General features: G+C 37.4%; 1 protein-coding gene across 1 annotated transcript in view; it reads left to right on the plus strand.

The window, feature by feature from the left end:
- ZNF804B (zinc finger protein 804B) overlaps positions 1–17,073 on the plus strand; it is a 220,675-nt gene extending 203,602 nt beyond the window's left edge. Inside the window, exons 3-4 of the mRNA XM_059486177.1 lie at positions 10,722–10,852; positions 13,401–17,073. Coding sequence (XP_059342160.1) covers positions 10,722–10,852; positions 13,401–17,073 — 3,804 coding nt within the window. The remainder of the gene's footprint in view (positions 1–10,721; positions 10,853–13,400) is intronic.
- The last annotated feature ends 2,614 nt before the right edge of the window (positions 17,074–19,687 follow it).

Here is a 19,687-nt window from a genome sequence, read left to right on the forward strand (position 1 = left end):
CAGTTTATCAAGGAACGTAATGCCCCCAGGCAAGAGGTCACAGCAGCAAGCCTGAGAGTTCAGGAAGTGTTTGGACGATGCCCTCAGGCACACGGTGTGAGCCCTGTGCAGGGCCAGCAGTTGGCCAATCATCCAGCTAAGAATATTCTGTGATAATTACCAATATCTGCATACAAAAATATTGCCTAAAAGGTACAATGTAATTGTCACCTTTCAAAAGGAATCCAGAATATTCAGATTAGTCCCATCTTTACTTCAAAGCAACGTTAATTCTCATCGGCTCACAATCGACCATCTTTTCTGAGTTCTGTGCTACTTTTATATAATTTGATTCTTCCACCAAACATTCAACTCATTGACATAATCTTGGCTCTCAAGAACGCATGTCAGATTCTGATTTCCTTCCCATTTTGGAATTTAGCACACCATAATGTCGATTTTCTTGGTTAAAAAAAAATGGGGGAAAAAAATCAGATTCTGGCTTTCAGTTTGAAAATAATAAGAAATTGGAACAGTACACATGTCAAACACCAAGTCATAGCTTAACACATCTAAACATGGAGTGCATCAGAAGTATACAGCAGTTGTTATAGAAATTTTTTCATGTTCAGGGAAATGAACAGGTTTTTTTCTTATATAATTCTTTTTATTGTTGCAGAAGGTCTCTCTAAAAGCTAAATCTACAATACGTGGAAAAACGATGAAGTTTTTATCAGAAATTAAAATTATAACATTCAATCCAGCTGTCCTACTTCTCCTTGTGTCCAGAATAGTTCCCAGTATTGTTTTAACTCACCTAGTCTAAAGAATATGAAACCACTATCACCATATTGTATCTGAATTGGTGCATATTTTAAGATGCTTCTTTTTCATTTCAGTACATATACTCACAGTATTTCTCTTTTTTTGAAAGAAACAATTAAAATCCATGGGTGTAGAAAAGCATGGTTTACTGGGAAAAAAACATGGTGCAAAAAAAAGAGCAACTTTGAATTTCACAGGAATGAAAATTTCATGGGAGGGAGTAGTAAAGCTTGTTTAAAAAGTTCTTAGTGTCAAGTGATAGGAAAGAATTTGAAAAGCAACATACTATTTCTGAAACAGTGAGTGAGAGTTCATCTTTTGACTCTTAAGCATGCTCATGTCTACATGAAAAACTCGATGTGTTTATAGCACCATTTGATGTCAGAGTAAACAGACATTATCTGGAGCATGGCTAAGAGGATAACATTAAATGTTACCTCCCATAACTCCAGAACTCCATATAAGTGGGTAAGAGAAGTAGTACTGGATTGCTCTTATAAAAGTATATCATGTTCATTCCTACTCTCTTTTCAGGGAGAGGTTTCTAGAATAGTGTTAAAAATTTTAAATTATGGCATCACAATTGAAGTGGGTCAAGTTTCAGCTCAGTGACATGTAACATACTATTAAGTTCAAAGGGACAAAATACAAATCATAAGCTGCAAATAAATATTTTAAGCACATGGTAATTAAAAAAAATATTTTAAGCTAGATAGGATCAAAATATCTTTGCCTGATAAATTGGAAAATTAGTGCATTCACTCTTCATGGTTTGGTCAACTCTTTCTATGACGTACTGAATTTGCTTAAGAAGCACCTACTTGCTCTTGTCATTTCAGAAGGAAATTCTCTTTAACTGGGAAGAGAGATGGATAAACCAAGTAGATGGAAGAAAGGAGACTAACATCAAAGGAGAGAACACACAATAATAATGTGAGGCAAAATTTGTAAAATCATTAAATAAACATAAAATATAATGAAAACAATCTTTTTTAATATCAGTACAATATCCTGGGATGTGTTCTCAGAGGACTGTCTCTGATAACCAAAAGCTAAACCAAGCTCTTGAATTATTATCCCTGAAAAACAACCAACCCCCATCCACCTCCCCCCAAAAAACCCCAACATATGTTTATCTTTTTCTGCAAATAAAACAGAAACTGGAACATAAAATGCTACTCCAATCCCATGCATGAGGAAATTAAAATTAACAGATCTTGTATCTGAATGTGATTCCTCTGTGGGCCTCCCTTATGACAAGAATAGCACAAATATACTTCATCCATATTATGGGTCTTTAAAAATAATAACATATGCATTAAAGCTGATCTTTAATCTATATCTTATTTTTAATCTATAATCTTTAATCTATATGTCTATATTAGCATTATGATGATCAACACAGACCTATGGGAAATAAAAAAGAGAATTGTATATAGCAAATGCAAAAAAACTATTTGCATATATCTGTATAAATAACAAACTGTAACATAAACTTATTTTAGAGACTTAGTTTCATAAAGGTGAATGAGCTTGAAAAATGGGCTGGGAGGAGAAAAATCAAACAGAAGGATGTGAGAGGGAACAAAGAAATTTCAAAGAGCACTCGGCAGATGGTTTAAGAACCCAAATCCCAGAACAGAAAAAGACCAAATAGGTTATAAACAGCTAATCTCATTTAGAAGGAAAGTCAATTCTCCCTGTCTTAAATTTATAATAAAGGAGAGAAAGGAAAAATGGATGGTAAATACTATAAATCACAAGTTTAGAAATTGGAAAAGAAGTGGTGGAGGAAGTAAAAAGGGCAAAAGAAAATCTGTAGTCATCAGAGACGAGGGCAAGAAAGTTTCTGGAAATGTATTGAGAACATAAAGTATCTTCGGGTCCAAATTGAAATTATTTACTTGTTAGCAGTGATATAAAAAAAAAAAAATATTCAAAACAGATTTCTGTTCTATACTTGGAACAATGCCAGATGACTTAGCTACATCCATGATGTTTAAGATGGTTGTGAAGTACCACTCTATCAATATTTAAGAAGGACCTTAAAAAACATGTTCTAGAAATAAATATTTTTGTCTCAGCTGGTTCAGGCCATAAACTCCCCTAATATTTAATGTTTATTTTTAATGAGTCTCAGAGCACTAGAAGAAAAAGCATCAAGCTAGATGATGCCATGATAGAATTTAAAAAGAATAAATAAGAAAATCTGTCATTTTGATATTAGTGCCAGGGAGAATACTGGCATGACTGATACAGATCTCTGTAAAATATTGAAGAATTTTAATGTAATTAATTTAATTTATTATGGATTATATAAAATAGCTTTGTCAAAGTGACTTTGATTAATTTATTTATCTGGATGTCCCCTATCTTGTGTTAATGAAAAGATTTGATTGGATGATTACAAAATTCCTTTGTGGTCTTTTCTGATTGAGCAAACTGCAAGGAAATCTCATGTATTAAAGCTCCTTTACTTGGAGCACACATTTTTTGTTATAGAATTGCTGCTAGATTCCTGGTTACCTTTAACCATCCTACTTCCAGAAAAGCTCAGTCTACTTTGAGCAAATACAAGAGAAATAATATTTTGGTTTAGACTGATTAAAAAAAAAAAAAAAAAAAAAAAAAAAAAAAAAAAGAAAGCCTCAAATTCTAATTTTTTTATATTTTATAGCTAGCTATTATATACTATTAAAAAACCAATTTTTTACTTCCTTCACATATTTGATGAGGCTTCTGCTTTAAGTCCCTCCAGTATCCTTCACACACATTTGCCCAGTTTGTAACTTTTCATCTAAAGTTCAGTGCCTGGTGACTGTAAGCAAGATTACATTTATCTCAAGGACATATTGAAATATTTTTTTTAGTGATGGACTTGAAGTTCTCTTGCAGAGCACTTCAAAGTCACCATGGAGTGGTTGAGTCAACTTTCCTCTGTGTAAACTATTAACACAGCACAATAACTTGGAAGAGGTTTATCATTTATGCTCTGCTGTTGTTCCCTCAGCAGTATCACAGTTACCAAGAATCAACCTGTTATACAGCTAAATCAAAATTACGTTTAATTCTGGTGAATTACATTTTTTTTCAAAGCGTGTTCAAAGAATTAGTGATGATTCTATAAATTATTGCAATTAGTGATACCTGCAAATGCTGGTTCAGTCTCTTCTCTGTTTCTTCCAAAATTCACCTCAACTCTCTCTGCCTTCATTTATTTATTTGTAAAATGATATCATGGTAAGGATGAAATTTTGCAAGTAATCTGAGTTCTGTCTATGAAAAGCGTTATTTAAAATCCATGCATGGACATTTCTAATGTCATTTTTGTTGCTCTGAAAACATTCTAACTGCATTGAAGAAAGTTTGAGGCCAGGTTTTGAACTCACCTGAGAGTTCTGGGATAATTTAGACTGTCTTTTCATTAAAATGTAAGTGATTTTGTATTCTGCCTGCTACAATTAAACTAAGGAAAAAAAAAGGGGTGAGACAGGCTTTAAAAATGTGGAAAGTCATAAATAATTTTAAAATAGAACTACAATAAGTACTGAAATTTTTTAAAGGCACTAGTCTTGCACTGGATCTGTAATGCCAGTTTCTTCATTTTTAGCTGCTTAAAGGAGAAGGAAAAAGAAATAAAATATATAAGATGATGGTTTTGATCTAAGAAGGGTCCAAACACCCTGACCAGTGAGGTAATATTGAACTTGAAGAGAAGATGCCCCAATTTTTTACCATTGTAATGTGTTGGTTTTTCTGGATAAATTGCTCTGCATTCCAAATGGACTCTAAATGCATCTAATCCAAGCACACAGTGTGCAGCCAGCTTGGTGGAGCCCGTGACAATGTTTGCTGGAGCTGATAGAAACATGAGTGGGCAACAGCTCAGGCTTCCACAGGAGCGAGCTGCTGGCACACCGTGCACGTTCTGTCCCCTTCCCGTGGAAACAGCCTCCAAATGCATCTGTTTCAACTTCATCTGGGGATTCTTATGAGAAATACAACTGGATCTTTGAAAATGGAAAGCATCCACAAATGGATGCTTTCATCCAGCAGTAGATGAAATCAGTTTAATTAGCAGGAATATTTTCAGGTCTGGTTAAACAGTAAGAGTTTCTCTGAAGACATGAAAAACAAGCCCTCCAAAGGGCCATCTGTAATTATCCTTCAGGTTAGATCTGTGATCAACATCTCATTCACTGATAGATGGATTCTCTAGGACATGTCTGAGGACTGAATTTTCCTCCCTCCTGCTATCATCTCATTCCCTAATCCAATCAGACAAGGATATTTTCTTTTTTTGTCTTCTCATTCACTTCCACTACCAATATTAAATCTGTTACAGCTGGCTATAATAGAACATACTCTAACAAATAATTACTTGCACACACTTCAAAGAGATCTGTAGCTATTTATGGGTAAAACAAATGAAAAGTTATCAGCCAGTTTTTGAGCTTCATCTCTTATTGTTAATTCCTGTATATAATAGCTTTTCCAATTTATTTTTAGGATTTTACTTACCATAGTAAAGGCAAATTCCTTCATTGCTCTTTCCCCACTTTCACTTAGCAAGCTAACACAGTAAGCTTTACATATGGAGTTTAATTATGCTCTCTAGTGACTCTCATTCTCATTTGATAGTTTGCAGTGTGAAATGATATTACAAATAATGCATTTGGTTCCAATGTTATGGTTACAGGCAAGAGAATAATTACTGAAATTAACATTCCTTTCTTCCTCAATTAACCCTTCTATGGTGAATTTGGTTAGAACCTAATTAAGGAGCCTTTTTGCTGAGTGGGAATAAATCTTTAAAGCAAATCAGGCCCTCAAACAAATTAGTTCAAGGACTTCAGTTCAAAGAAGGCTCTCTAAATATAACAGAAGACATATACCTAATATGGTACATACATTTTTACCTGGGGCTAGAATGCATAATGAGTAGTTTGGACGGTGCATTGTGAATGATATTCCAGAACAAAAACATTCTAAATGTAATGGGAAAAAATATTTGACTTATACTGAAATGACATTTTCTAGTTTAATACATAGAAAATTACTTTTTCTCAAAGATACCTTCTATTCCCATCCATGCAGTTATGTTACTTGAAGTAGAAGAGGATTTGCTACTCATGATAGTTGCAGCAACAGTTCTTCTTCCCAGAATCTGGAGCAGTTAACACTGAGAACCCCTGTAAAATCTATGTAATGGCACAGCCCATGGCAGAATACTTCGGAGAAGCTATGCTGTCTCCAGTACCATACTCCTATGGTCCTCAAATTGAGACACTTGCCAGTTACGAATAAGCAAAACAGTTGTTGAGTATCTCAAATTCCTCCTCATTTGTTGTTACCCATTCAACACTCTTGTTTGCTCTCTTTATTTGGCAGTATGTTTTCTTTAACCTTTATTTTCTGGCTGACATTCCTGCTCTCTCTATCATTCTTTTCATCTTTTGCCAAGATCAGTTCCAGCTTCACCTTGGCCTTCCTGACAGGTCCTTACACAGCTGAGCAGCATTGCTATACCCTTCCCTGGACACCTGTCCCTGTTTTCACTACCTTTCCATTTCCTTCTTGCCCCTTATTTTGACCAGCAGGTCTTGATTCAGTCACGCCATTCTCCTTTCCTCTTATACCAAAGGATTGGTGTAACTTCCTCACAGATCTGCCAGCTTGGTTCTGCTCCCTTGTCCCAGAGGGCAGTTTCTCAGGTGGCCCTATTGACTAAACCCTTGATTCCTCTCACCACGTTGCAGGGATGGCAATTTGCTCCTGACTTTCTAGCAGAGCAGTGGGATCTGGCTCCTCTGGCTTGCCGCCCGTGCTGTGTGCACTGGTGTAAAGGCACCTCAGCTGGGAGGTCAGCTGTGTCTCGTTCATAAAGGAACACCCTGAAGAAATCGGGATAGACACCTTTAATAACCTCTGTACACAATGAAAGGAAAGAGGTTCTTTTCCATTTCACTTTATCCCTCTTGATTTAGACAGCTGCTTTAAAAACAGGTGATTAGGTCCCTAAAGTGCTTATTTCTTTCCAGTGGTTATGAAGAAAGGCATCTGAAGCTGATCAGAAGAATAGCAATCCAGGTAAACATTTACCTGCACAGAGAAGAATAGAAATCAGGATCATAACTCAGGATAGAAAGTAAACTCAGTATTGCAAATGCAGCCAGCAGTGAGTGTTCAGGTGGTCACAGGCCAGTGCAAAGCAAGTATTGTCCCAAATAAAAAAGATTTATTTATAAAAAAGACAATTTAAAAAAGAACAAAACACAACACCTCAAACATTAAGAATGAGAAGAAATTGCTAAATTACAGGTATTTGACTACTGTTATTTTCTGTCTAGCAAAAGTAGGTAGTGAAGATGCCATTAACTCATTTAAATCTCCTGGTGATTCATATCAGAGTTCCAGGAGGAAAAGCATAGATTCAGCAGTTTTTGACTGAGTCTTAGACAGAACAGCCAATGGGACTCCCAGCAGTTCTACAAGTAAATCTTTCCATGACATTGAACATTATTTTGTAGTCGTCTAATACTCTCTGTGGGTGCTTATAAAAAAAGGGATGGTTTACTTTTAAATATGGAAATGTCCACCAACAGGTGTACAAAAATCTTAGAAAGAATAGAAAATTAGTCTAAAAAGAAATATAACTGCATGACAACTATATTTGTAGCAATTGAAGGACAGAACACAAGAAAGCTATTAAATAAATCCTATTTTATTATATGTGCCTGCATTTGCATGCCCATTTAAGTGCCTAATTATGTGAAAAATGCAACTGCTGTGTAAAGCAATGTTAATTTTCAAGCACACCTACTGAGCTTAGGGTTGTCATTCAGATATCTGCTCAATTGCTTGCTCTTGTACCACACCTGCAGAAAATATCTGTGTGCTCGTCAGAAGGCTGGCACAGGTTATTAGTGAAGAAAACCAGGGCTTTGCAGGTTCAGCAGGCAGTCCCATGATCTATCCAACACAGCTGACAAATTTCACTATGACTCCTAAGCAGAGCTCTGGCAGTGCAGCTTTGTTTTGTTTTGCTGAGGGGATGTGCAGGGAGAGCCCTTTCTCTCCTCAGACTGTAGAGCTTTGGATTTCTTGGATTTCAGCTCCAGTTGATGAGTTCTCTGCTATGCTTACCTACATTTCTTTTTCTTTTCTCTACTTCTCTGACACATGCTGCATGCCATTAGAGAGCAAAAATTACTGCTTGAACTCCTATTCTTAGTGTTGGTCCATTTGCTTTTTTGATTATCATCCTGACTGTCAAAGGAACGAAACGACATTGCTTTGCAGTACTGCTCTCCATAGCTCTCAGTTTCACGCTGCTCTTTGTTTCCTTGACAGGTAGAAACTGTTTCTGTTTTTCCTCATGAATGCTTTAAGTGTGATGCTGAACAGCTCACAGTGACAGCTAAAACATTGCAAGCTGCCCTAAAGGGTATTTCTCAAATGTGTTTCTTTGCCCTTTCTTCACAATGGACATGTTAATAAGGCTCAAGACTACCTATGTTTTTCTGTGGAGAATAGGATCTTTACAGCTTAAATATCTTTACACTCATGTAAATATTACCTAGGTGACAGAACATTTGGATTTGTTCTGGGAAGTTTCTTTGATTTATTTTTTAGCTTTGGCTTTAGTATATTATTTGAAAAGCTTTTTTATTTTTGAACCAAAAGTAACATTGTCTTACATATTCATCCATTTGACTGTAAATTGCAGACAATGAGGTTGAAGGAGGTGAAGCCTAAGAGCTTTAAAAAGAGGGCTTTGCAGCTGTCCTATTTTAGAGTCTAGTTCCATGAAGTACTGGATGTTGGGGCTGATAGAAACTTTGCAGAGAAACACAGATTTGACAGACTGTAGATAGTTCTGATGAAATGGTTAAGCTTTCATCAGGCACTAGGCAGCACAATGATTACAATGATTCTTGGTGGTTGGTGGTGCACCAGTTCCTCGAGCAACTTCATGGCTTTCTCATCCCCATCCAGCAGAGTGTCTGTGCAAAACCATCAGGATGGCTGAGAGCCAGACACCCATCTTAAGCTCCCTGAGCAGATGATTTGTGGACAGCCCAGCTCTCCCTGTCTCCAGATCAGTGCTCAAAGGCATTTTTCTTGGGGCCCAAAAGGCTGAGAGCAAACAAAAAACTTCTGCTCTTAGTCTCCTAGCACTTATTTTTCTCTCGCAGATGTTATCTGACTTTTTAAAAAATCCCATACTTGAAGGACAGCTGATGTGACAGTGGTGAGAGATGCTCACTACAGCTTTCCAGCACTCTTCACAGAAAGAAATTACAGACCTTGTATGGCCTGTTTCCACCAAGTGTTTTTCCATGCCTCTCTGTTATATTATGTCTTTGCCACTAATTGGATTCTTTCATCTTGCCTGGACAATAAAAGAACCTGTCATCCCTTTAGATAGTGGTTTTCACCCATTTTCTTTGTCATAATCTATTGGCAAAAGCTAAACCTCTCTCCAGAAAGCACTTCTCTCATGCATTTATAATTTTCTTGACCTCTACAGTTTGAGGATGCTTTGCCTCCAGCCCTGTTTTCTCAGAAGCAGGTGCATGTGGGCCAGGGTTCAGCTCTGTGCTGTGGCTAGACTGCTCCCCATACCTGAGCTGCAGAAAGCAGAATTTACTTTTACCATGCTTGGTCAGCCTTCAATTTATCCTGCTGATGCATATTGACCTTCTGGCCCTACAATAGTGAAACAACAGCAAGAGATGATGGCAGTGATTTGGATGTTGATACTTAGGCGGTGGTGGACAGTCAAGTAGGCATAGATGCTGAAAGACAAGCAGCAGTTTAAAAATGACAGAGATATCAGAACCTTTCTTCAAATGTACTTTCCGCATTTGAAAATTTGATAATTTAGCATTGCATGGTGTTGATACAGTAGTTCTAAACTACACAGATGAGTGTAGCCACCTCTGGACCAAGGGGCAAATGAATGCAGCAGTTTAATTTCAGCCCTGGTCCTCAAAGTTTCCAGTTTGGACATCTGACTGAATACACCAGAGCTCCTTCCCTGCTTGCAAAAATTTTTTCCCCAAACACTGGGGAAGTGGGGAAGGGGGAAGGCATTCCTGCCATGGAGTATGGAAGCATGGATCTGAACTGGGGAGTTGTAAGGTTAGATGCGACTTGCTGGCTCCTAGAGAGCACAGTGAAATCAGAGACAACTGTTTCTGCAGAGGATGCTGTTGACACTTTCTAGTTTACATCTTCTCCTTTCATTTTCCTTCTGTTATCAATAGTGCAAAATCGGGCAATAAAAAAATATAATAAAGGCAAAGAATTTTTCTCTCTCCAGCAGCAATTACCTGATTTATAGATGTGTGAGGTGATTAAAAAATTGTGAAAATAACTATAAAAGAGTTTCTTGATCAAATATTTCAGACAGTGGTTCTCTCATTTGAGGAAATAATACAGCCTTTAAAAGATACAAAACCAACAGATAAGCCCCCACACACCTGCGCATACATGTCCAAGTAGAGAACTATAAAATATATACACATAGGAGCTCAGAGTTATTCCAGTATATGCCCGTGGATTACATTTCAACAGGATGAATTAAATAGGAACATGTTGACCTCATTAAATGGATTCTAGTTTTGTGTCTGTATTTGTACACAACAGAACATTTTTGTATTCATCAGAAACCAAAAAAGCTGTCATTCATACATAGGCATCTATCAGATAAATAGCAGAGGGCAAATTATGCTGTCTTGTTAAGCAAAAATAACATTTTCAATCTCTTCTCACTATTATAGTATTTTAGGTATACTTTTATTCTCCATTTACATACCAACTTCACAATGAAAAGTGAATAAATTGAGTAAGAGGAACTGTATCTGGTGTGTACATCTCTAATCCCTTCTGTTTATATTCTTTTCACACAGAGATTGAAAGATTTAAAACAAAGAGAATTTGCTCGAAATGTGGCTTCAAAGTCATGGAAAGATGAGAAGAAACAGGAAAAAGCACTCAAGAGACTCCACCAGCTTGCAGAGTTACGGAAGCAGTCAGAATGGCAAGTTTTTAAAAATCATATGGAGTTTTAATGCCCTCTTTCCACCCTTCCTGAAGAAATTATAATATTTTTACTCCTACACAAGTAGTGTACAGAGATTGTGTGTATTGTAACCTGTTTTCAGCTGTCTTCAACTCCAAATGATCCTGTTCTGCAAACCATACATTGAAATCCTCTGCCTTAATTACATGCTGTTTGAAAGTTTGTCGTTTTCTCTCATGTAGATAGTTATTCTCACGCCTTCTAAATGGAGGGCTTTGAAGATGCTTTTATAATATCACCATTTTACCTTACCCAAACTGATGTGAAGAGATTAGTATGACTGTCTTAACATTTGATTGTAAGTTAATGGGAGGGGATAAACCCTTTGTGAATAATTTTTACTACTTTTAAGGTACTGGTAGTATACTTCAGTTTCTCTGTAGGATAATTTGAATGAAAAACGAGTAATTGTTAACTGAATTAAGTTGGCCTAATACTGTTAGCACTATTGATTAATATCAAGATAGAGGACAAAGATCGCAGTAGTAAACCTTTAAATTTGAGAAATCTTTGTTTAATGACAAGAAATGCCTCAGTAGAATAGATTGACATCAGACCAATTGTTTATATTAATCTATGACCACAATGAGTTAATCAGATAAATAAACTGGCATTGTTTTAAAGTCATCTGAAGACTAATGTACCCTGGAAATAACAGCATTCAGAGTTTATTACAAACTCATTTTGGCCTATGTAATTGCTTTTGAGCAATCTCCTGAAATATAACAGTTTAGCTCTAATATATCCCTTTTATGATTACGACTCCATTTCATACAAATCTGCTGAAACAAATCTAACTGCCTGTGGGAAGCTTCCTTTATGCCCACACACTTGAAGATGTAGCCTCAGATAGAGCAATAATATCAGTGATAACAGGAAAGCCAGAAGGCATCTGGGAGAGAAAGAGCAGCTTTGCTTTTAGGAAGAGCCTGGAGTCCATAATATTTTGCACAGAGTGTGGAAGGGAAGAGCTTGCTATTCCTCCCCGTGATCACTAATAGGCTCAGAGGACGCTGAGTGCCAGGATTTTGGCAGAGGGGCAGCACTCCCAATTGCTCAGGAAAGGCAGAATGTCAGCCTTTATGAGCAGAAGTCCACACACATATAATTGTTACCATCCCTGGGTACTGTCTCTCAGGCTCCAACACAGTTCCTTACAATGAGCTAATTCAATCTGACAACAAAATTATTGTTAATCTTGGGCGCAGAAAAATTTTATTTTTTTATTCCAAGAAAACTTTGAAAAGTATTTCTTTATGTTTCTTTATGCCTTCTCCAATAGAAAATTATTCCTCATGTAAATAGGGGCTAATTTGTATCTCCTGATGCTGAATTTCTGGCATTTCTGGCGAAGGCAAATATATTTTCTGAAAAGCACACATATTCTCACATTATGAGCTGACCCTGCTCCAGGGAGTCTTTCTGTCTTTCCCATTGTTGAAGATCAATGTATTTTTATAGCATTTATAAAGCACGACTGCAATTATAGATAGCTTATAGGCAGATCTGACAGTTTTAATTTATTTACATTTAATAAAAATAATTTTTTTTTTTATCAAACTCTTAATTTAATCTGGCTCTAATTTTTTTCTTGTTAGTGTACTGTGGGACCACACTTACAGCAAATGTAGATAACTAGTCTAATGAAATGTGTGTTTAAAATATATCTTAGAAAAACACTTTTATGGTTGCCACATATATCACATCTTTAATGGAAAATGGCTAAAGTCATTTCAGTATCAGTTAAATATGTGTTTCAAGAAATCAGTTTTTTGCCTTTTTTGTTAAGGGCCTAGAAGAGGTAACTTTTTTCTTTAATTACAAGAATATGAAATAATATTTAAAATCTGAGATATTTTGAAAATAGGAATAATGTAATTAATGGAAGTAAGACACAGAAAATATATCAAAGTAAGTCAAATCATGGTTGATTTGAGAGACCAGGGAAGCTGTGATTTTCTTCACCCCCAAGGGTGACAGTTTTAGTATTAACTTCTCTGAATATTTTGCAGTCATTTATTGTGGAATAAAATAAGAATCTACTCTTTAAAAAATTAAACACATTCTTCCCATAGCAAGCAGAATATTTCTCTTTCTCTTTTAGAGTTTGATTTTGCAGATGCTCCAAGTGGAAGCATCTCTTTTTGAATATAGCACAATTTCCTTTGCAGAGGCCTTTCAGAAAAGCAAGACTTACCACAGATTAGGTTCTCCTAAAGATAAATTCGGAGTAAAACCAATATTTGTTCTGCTTGTATATTGGCATAACTGAAAAAGAAAATTCATGTGCTGACATTAAACATTTAATTGTCTCTATGTAGAGACTGTCTTGCCCATACAAAATTCCAAACTGATTATAAACTGCGCATTTGTTGAAACTTAGCTTTACCTTGTAAAAAATGGAGTGACACCCTCCTTCACCAGACAGACACTGTAAAATGCAAGCTCTGTCATAACTTGGTTACTCAATGCAGCTTTCTTTTTTCCTTTATTTTTTACCTTAAAGCATCACTGGGAGCGGACCATTGCTTAAAGCCCCCCGATTAGTCCTGGAAAAGCAGCAATCACCAGATGGCATTTTCCTGTACAAGGGCAGCAAGTTTGCAGCAAGTTCTCAAAGAACCACCACAAGCGAAGGACAAGGCTTCTCCAAAAGCATACTAGAGAAACAGCAACTTATAATAAGCAGGCACCACCCCCCAGCTGAAAGACACCATGCGCTTGGAAACCGCATCTCACAAAAGTTCCCATACAGCAACAATACCTCTCAAAGGGCAGGAGTGTCTTTTTCATTCTCTAAAAAGGTCCCTTTGAAGCTTGAGTCCTCTGCATCAGTCTTCAGTGAGAACTGTGAAGAAGGAAATGATTATAGTGAGTCCCCCAACCATAAAAAAAAGCAAACTATTGAGGGCTGTCATTCTGTCACTCTTTTGGAAGAACAACTGAAAGCAAGTTTGGATAAAGAGTCACCTATTCCACAAGACCAAATGGATTTGGATAACAGTGCATCAAGTCATGTAGCTGCAAAATCTAAAATGCTAAAGGAAAATGATAAAAGTAGTGATAGGGAATCAGAAGAAAAATTCAGAGCAAATCCTTCCTTTTCTAAAGTCAAAATACCACTTCCAAATTTGAATTTTTCTACTTCACTGAGAGAAACAGAGCAAGAGAGCAAACTGAATGAATCTGATCAATTCTTAGAAACTCCCATCTCATCTTCATGCCAAGCTAGCAATTTTTGTACACAGTTGAACACCTACAAGCACAGTAATGCCCACCTGCCTGCCCAGTTATCTGAGCTCCCTCGACAGCCAGAACCTGAGCTGACCTGTTCAAGCAACATTAATGACAGTCCTGGAGTGATGAAGAGAGAAAGATCTTTGGAGATTACAGAAACCACAGATAGAAATATGGAAACACTGGAAAAGGAGACCATGGTTAAAGAAGTTAAGCCCCAGGCACTGCCTTTCCTCCATGTGGTGAGCAAAGACGGCACCACTGCTCTGCAGTGGCCCACAGAATTACTTTTGTTTACAAAAACTGAGCCCTGTATTTCATATGGCTGTAATCCATTGTATTTTGACTTCAGACTCTCTTTAAATCACAGGGAGGGTAAACAGCATGAAACAAACAAAGCAAGCTGTAAAAATCTCTCTAAAAATAAGACTGCAGATGAATATGAACCCTCAGGTTTAATAAAACACAAGCAAATGTCAAATGAACAAGATAATCAGTTGTTGAAACCAAAGAAGATGAAAGGTTCCCTAAATCCAAGAAAGGCCAAGCAAAAAGCTGAGTCAGACATAGGGAAAGAAATGAATGAAAATGGTAAGAAATATATTGCAGATTATTTGAATGAAAATATACCCAAAGTGCCTGCTTACCTTGATGTCTCACAAAAGGATTATGTGACAGAAAAAAGTCTTTATACAACATCACTGAGGAGACCTTTAAAGCATCATTTCCATGGCTGTGAAAGAAAAACTCAGAACATTAGAAATGAAAGCATTTCCTTTTCTGCTTTTATGTCTAGGATTAAAACCTCTAACTCTGAAAAACGCAATTTGATTGATCTTGAAGAAAAATATGAGAACCAAAATGACTCCAGATCTCTTCAAGATGTGGTCAGCTGCAGCAGTGACATAAGTGACAGTGGAAAAGACTCTAGTGAAAGTTTCTTTAGTTGTAAATCCAGTTCAAACAGCAAGTATTCAGATAATGAAGGATGTGGAAGTTATACAAGATGCTGGAGATTCTCATCTCCTCAAAAGTCCTCGTCTGGCAGACATTCCAGCTATTCTGACACTTCAGTTAGCAGCACGAGTAGCTACATGAGGCCCACATCAAACAATCACAGAAGAAATAATTTGCTTTGTTGTTGTAAAAGAAAAAACAAGACAGATAAAAGGCACAAACACAGAAAGCACAAGTGTATTTTCACTTCAGATGATACAGATGAGGATTATCTTTGTCATAGTAGAAGTCACAGAACTAGAAACTGTATTCAGAGTGGCACAATTAAATATCGAAGATGTTCAAGACATAAACTTTTACAAATCAGAGACAGGTCTAAACACAGCAGATGTAGACATCAGCATTTTGGCAAAGTGCTTAGTAGGAGTAGAAGCTGCCACAAATCCAAAAGTGGTTCCACTAGTGATTCAAGAAGCAGTGAAAGATCATCTAGCAGCAGAATATCAAGATGCAGCAGTTCAGGATCTGTCTCAAAAGAGACTGACAACTGTGACAACAAAACAAAAGAGGATTCTGAGAGAGGTTCTAACACTGAACCAGGAAAAGCTGAAACTGCACATTCCAACTCTCTGAATGTTAATAGTCAGTCAAAAAACTTTGCCACCCGCTCTTCCAAAAACCTGGCAAAAGACATATGTGGAAAAAGAAAGTCAATGACAGCCAAGTTACTTTTAGAAAGAGTCCAGTCTAAGAAAACCCAGGAACAAATGCATGATCCAGAGAGATTTTCAATCAGTAGTGGGATAGAATTAAAGGATCACTCACAAAGTCACTTTGCTCTTCAGTTTTCATCATCAGTAAATGACATTGCAATGTTACCTTTGCCAGAGAAAGTGCTAAGCAAAGGTAAAAATGACATGAGACATAATGAAATCAGTTCACTGGAAAACAGTGTGAAGAAAAACAACACTGAAGCATCAGAGATAACAAATGTTACTCTTTCACCTGGAACTGATTATGACCATTGTGTTCTTAAAGACATAATTCAAATTGAAACAGGCTATCAGAGCCCAAGCATAAAAAGGAACACAGCAATAAAGGAACAAACCAGTCTCTTCTTTAGTGAAGTGCAGCCCTTTATACAAAGCTGTGATCCAGTACCAAATGATTTCCCTGGTGCTTTTCCCTCTAATAGATATTCTGTTGCTGATTCAACAGAGACCAAAGAAGAACTACATGATGTAAACATGGACTTGAACCAGGCAGAAGGCAGTTCAGACTCTTTCTGTGACAATGCTATGCAGAAGTATGGTGATACACTACATGACCTAGAAGTGTACAGCAAATCCACCTCCCCTCCTTTAACACAGCAGCCTATCACATTTACACCAGAAGAAGTAGACAAATACAGGTTGCTGCAGCTGCAAGCCCAGCAGCACATGCAGAAACAACTTCTGGCAAAACACCTGAAAGTTTTGCCTGCCCCAGGACCAGCTGCCTTCTCTGCAACACCAGCAGTTCCTGCCCTGCCTGTTCAGCAGCAGGCCGCTGTCACCACCATCCAGCACACGCTGCTGCAGCGCTTTGCTGTCTCGGCATCTGTGCACCCACACGGCGGCCATCTCTCCCTGGCACCCCTCCACCCCCTCTCTCAGGCACATTTTGCCCCCATATCACTGTCCCCTTTAGCACCAGCCCTTATTCCCACCCACCCTGCTTTGCTGACAGGACACCCACTGCACTTGGTGTCTGCCACTCCCCTCCACCCGTCCCCACTGACCTTCCCTGCACTGCCTCACGCTGCATACATCCCAGCCTTATTTACACCACACCTGAACACAGCCACTCCTTCTGCTATACACCCAAATCACTTAGTTCATCCCTTATTCCAAGGACAAGAGCCCCATCACTATTCTTGTTCTATCCAGACCCAACAGTTACCTACAGCAAAAGAAGTTTTCAGTGTTTCTAGCTACTTAAACTAGCCCAAATGATTTCATCATGGCTCCAACCCCAAATTAAAATAAAATAAAGCACTCAGCATTCAATCACCTCTGAGGGGAAATCTACTGTTTTGCTGAGAGCACAACAACAAAGATTTTAAAGTCCACAATCTGGCTGACAGCATATGAATGTTGATTTTATTCTTGTATCACTGAGGAAAAGCTGCTTTAAAGCCTTTCGTGGTACTATCACAAGAAGGATGGGTGGCCAGTGTCATTCTACAGGATGCTTTAAAAGAATAGCTTGAAGTGAAGTCTATAGGAAAGGGAAGTCAGTAGGAAAGGAACCACAGCACCCAGACAAAATGGGATCAATATCAACACTGATGAGGGATCTAAAGTAGCACAATTTAAGGCTGAGAAATCTTGGCACACCTCAAAGATTTGATTTTCTGAGTTTGTATATGAAACAGTGCCTGGTTTGGTTAAGGTATTTTGAACTGAGTTAAAAATAAGGTATCTGGGACCAGCAGACCCTGGGGCTGGCCAAAGTAAACAGGGAGGGCTGATGAGTGAGCACTAGAAGGTGAGGATCACAACTCCACCTTGAAGACACTTTAGTGATTTCATCCCTGCACATGTTGCTTGGACAGTGTAAAGGACCTGCAGTCAGGTCCTGGGCACATAACAAAGCATTCCCTTAGCACAGGGAGCTCTGCACTGGCAGAGGCAGGCTGCCTCTTTTCTCTCTGAGCCAAGCATCCAAGAAGGCTCAGAGAAGCCAAGTTTTTGGCACTGCGTGGGCATGACTGTGTCACAGGGCATGTCAGGGTGAGCCACACCAGCCCAGAATTGCCAAGCAGCCAGTGGTACCTTTGAACCCCAGAGGTACTTGGCCAAAAGTCCCCACCAAACAGAGCTCTGATGTGTGGAAGAGTCTTTCCCAAAGAATGTGTCAATATTTTTCATCCCTTTCACAAACAACAGAAACAATTGGCTGGTCCTATAAAATCATGCAGATATTCATAATGATGTAGAAGTAAAATTCTGATAAAAAACTGGCTCTACAGTTTGAGACTAGGAGAAAAACTTGTTCAAGCACTCAGCCTTTAAAAGTTTATTGAATCCAAACAAATATGTCGAGATTCTCGCATGGCTTCCCAAACTCTCAACAAGTAAATTGAAATTATGAATCAACAGGGTTTGAATGCATGTATCCAAACTTCAGAGTAACGTGTGGCTGAAATTGTTGTAATAACTGTGTATCTGGAAACAGATGAAGGCTACAGCATCTCTTTGAATGCCATAGTTTGACATTTTTTATAAAGTTTCTAACTGAACACAGGATATTTAGCATGAAATTAGTTCATAATTATGGTTAGACTGCAAGCATGCTTCCCCAATAAAATTTGACCATGAAAATCCAACACACAGTACCTGTTTGTTGGGATTAAAAACATTTGAAATAATTTCAATTCATTTGCAATAAGTGCACAAATAAGTATCTTTCAGAATCAATATAAAACACATTGAAAAACTTTTGGAAGAATTTTAATCCATTATATTCAGCTACCTGAAGTAGCTGAAAACTCTAATTGCAAATAGGTTGTGTCTTTAAAATAGAACCAATTTTCTTAGTTTTAATCAAAATGCATTGATCCATTGCAAAAAAATGGAATTATTTTAATTTCTGTCTTTCTGGAGCTTCTTCAGCATAAACTGGTAATATGCCAAACTTTTTGAGTTACTTTACAAGTTGTGACTCCTATTTTTGTATTTCCAAGTAGCTTTAAATACTTGGTGGTTTAGCTATTGAAAAAAAAAAAACAGAAAAAAATTATGGAGACTATGCAGAAGCAAAATATTTTAGTGTTGAAAAAGGTTGGTGGCACCAGCACCCTCAAGCATATTTTGGTTTGATTCCCAACTTATTTTTTAGTCTCATTAACAAAATGGATTAATGCCTTTTTGGTGTTACTTATCTGTATGTAAGTAGCATATAAATTATATTTATTTTTGTCATTTAAATTGTAGAGTAATTCTTTAATTGAAATTATTGCCTCAGAATTAAGGAAGTCAAAAATTTATTTGGGAAGAATGTAGAAGTAAATGTTTCCAGAGTTTAACAATTCTTCCTTTCAATTTTGGCTGAAAATTTTCCCAAAATAAGGCCTGAATTTACAAATATTTTCTATACTTCCAATACTTTATTTTCTGAGAATCAAACATATTTCACTTACTCTGACTCAACACCTCTGAAAATTTTTACTTGCTTGGATGGAGATCACTCACTCAGTGGACCACTTGGACACATTAGCCACAACTCTGTAGAAACATTCTGAACTCTGGACATCTAAAGCAGCAGGTCAAGCAGTGCCCCAGGAGGGGCTGACTGGGCTGTGTGGCCATCACCTGCAGCCCAGGGATAATTCCAGCATAAAAGGTGGGACATTTCCAGCCGCACAAGTTTTAAATTTGTGGGCCCAGTTTCATCTCTGTTGAAGTAAACCCAGCAGTTCTCATTGTGTATAAGAGTTCATTTGTACCCTAGGCAGATAACAGCAAAAGAAAAATATGGAACTGAAGGAATGATGGGCTAATCTCATCTTTAATGTGTGTACACATATTTTGTATTCCCACTTCTACCAGAAAATGT

This window comes from Ammospiza nelsoni, chromosome 1, assembly GCF_027579445.1.
Source record: "Ammospiza nelsoni isolate bAmmNel1 chromosome 1, bAmmNel1.pri, whole genome shotgun sequence".
NCBI lineage: Eukaryota > Metazoa > Chordata > Aves > Passeriformes > Passerellidae > Ammospiza > Ammospiza nelsoni.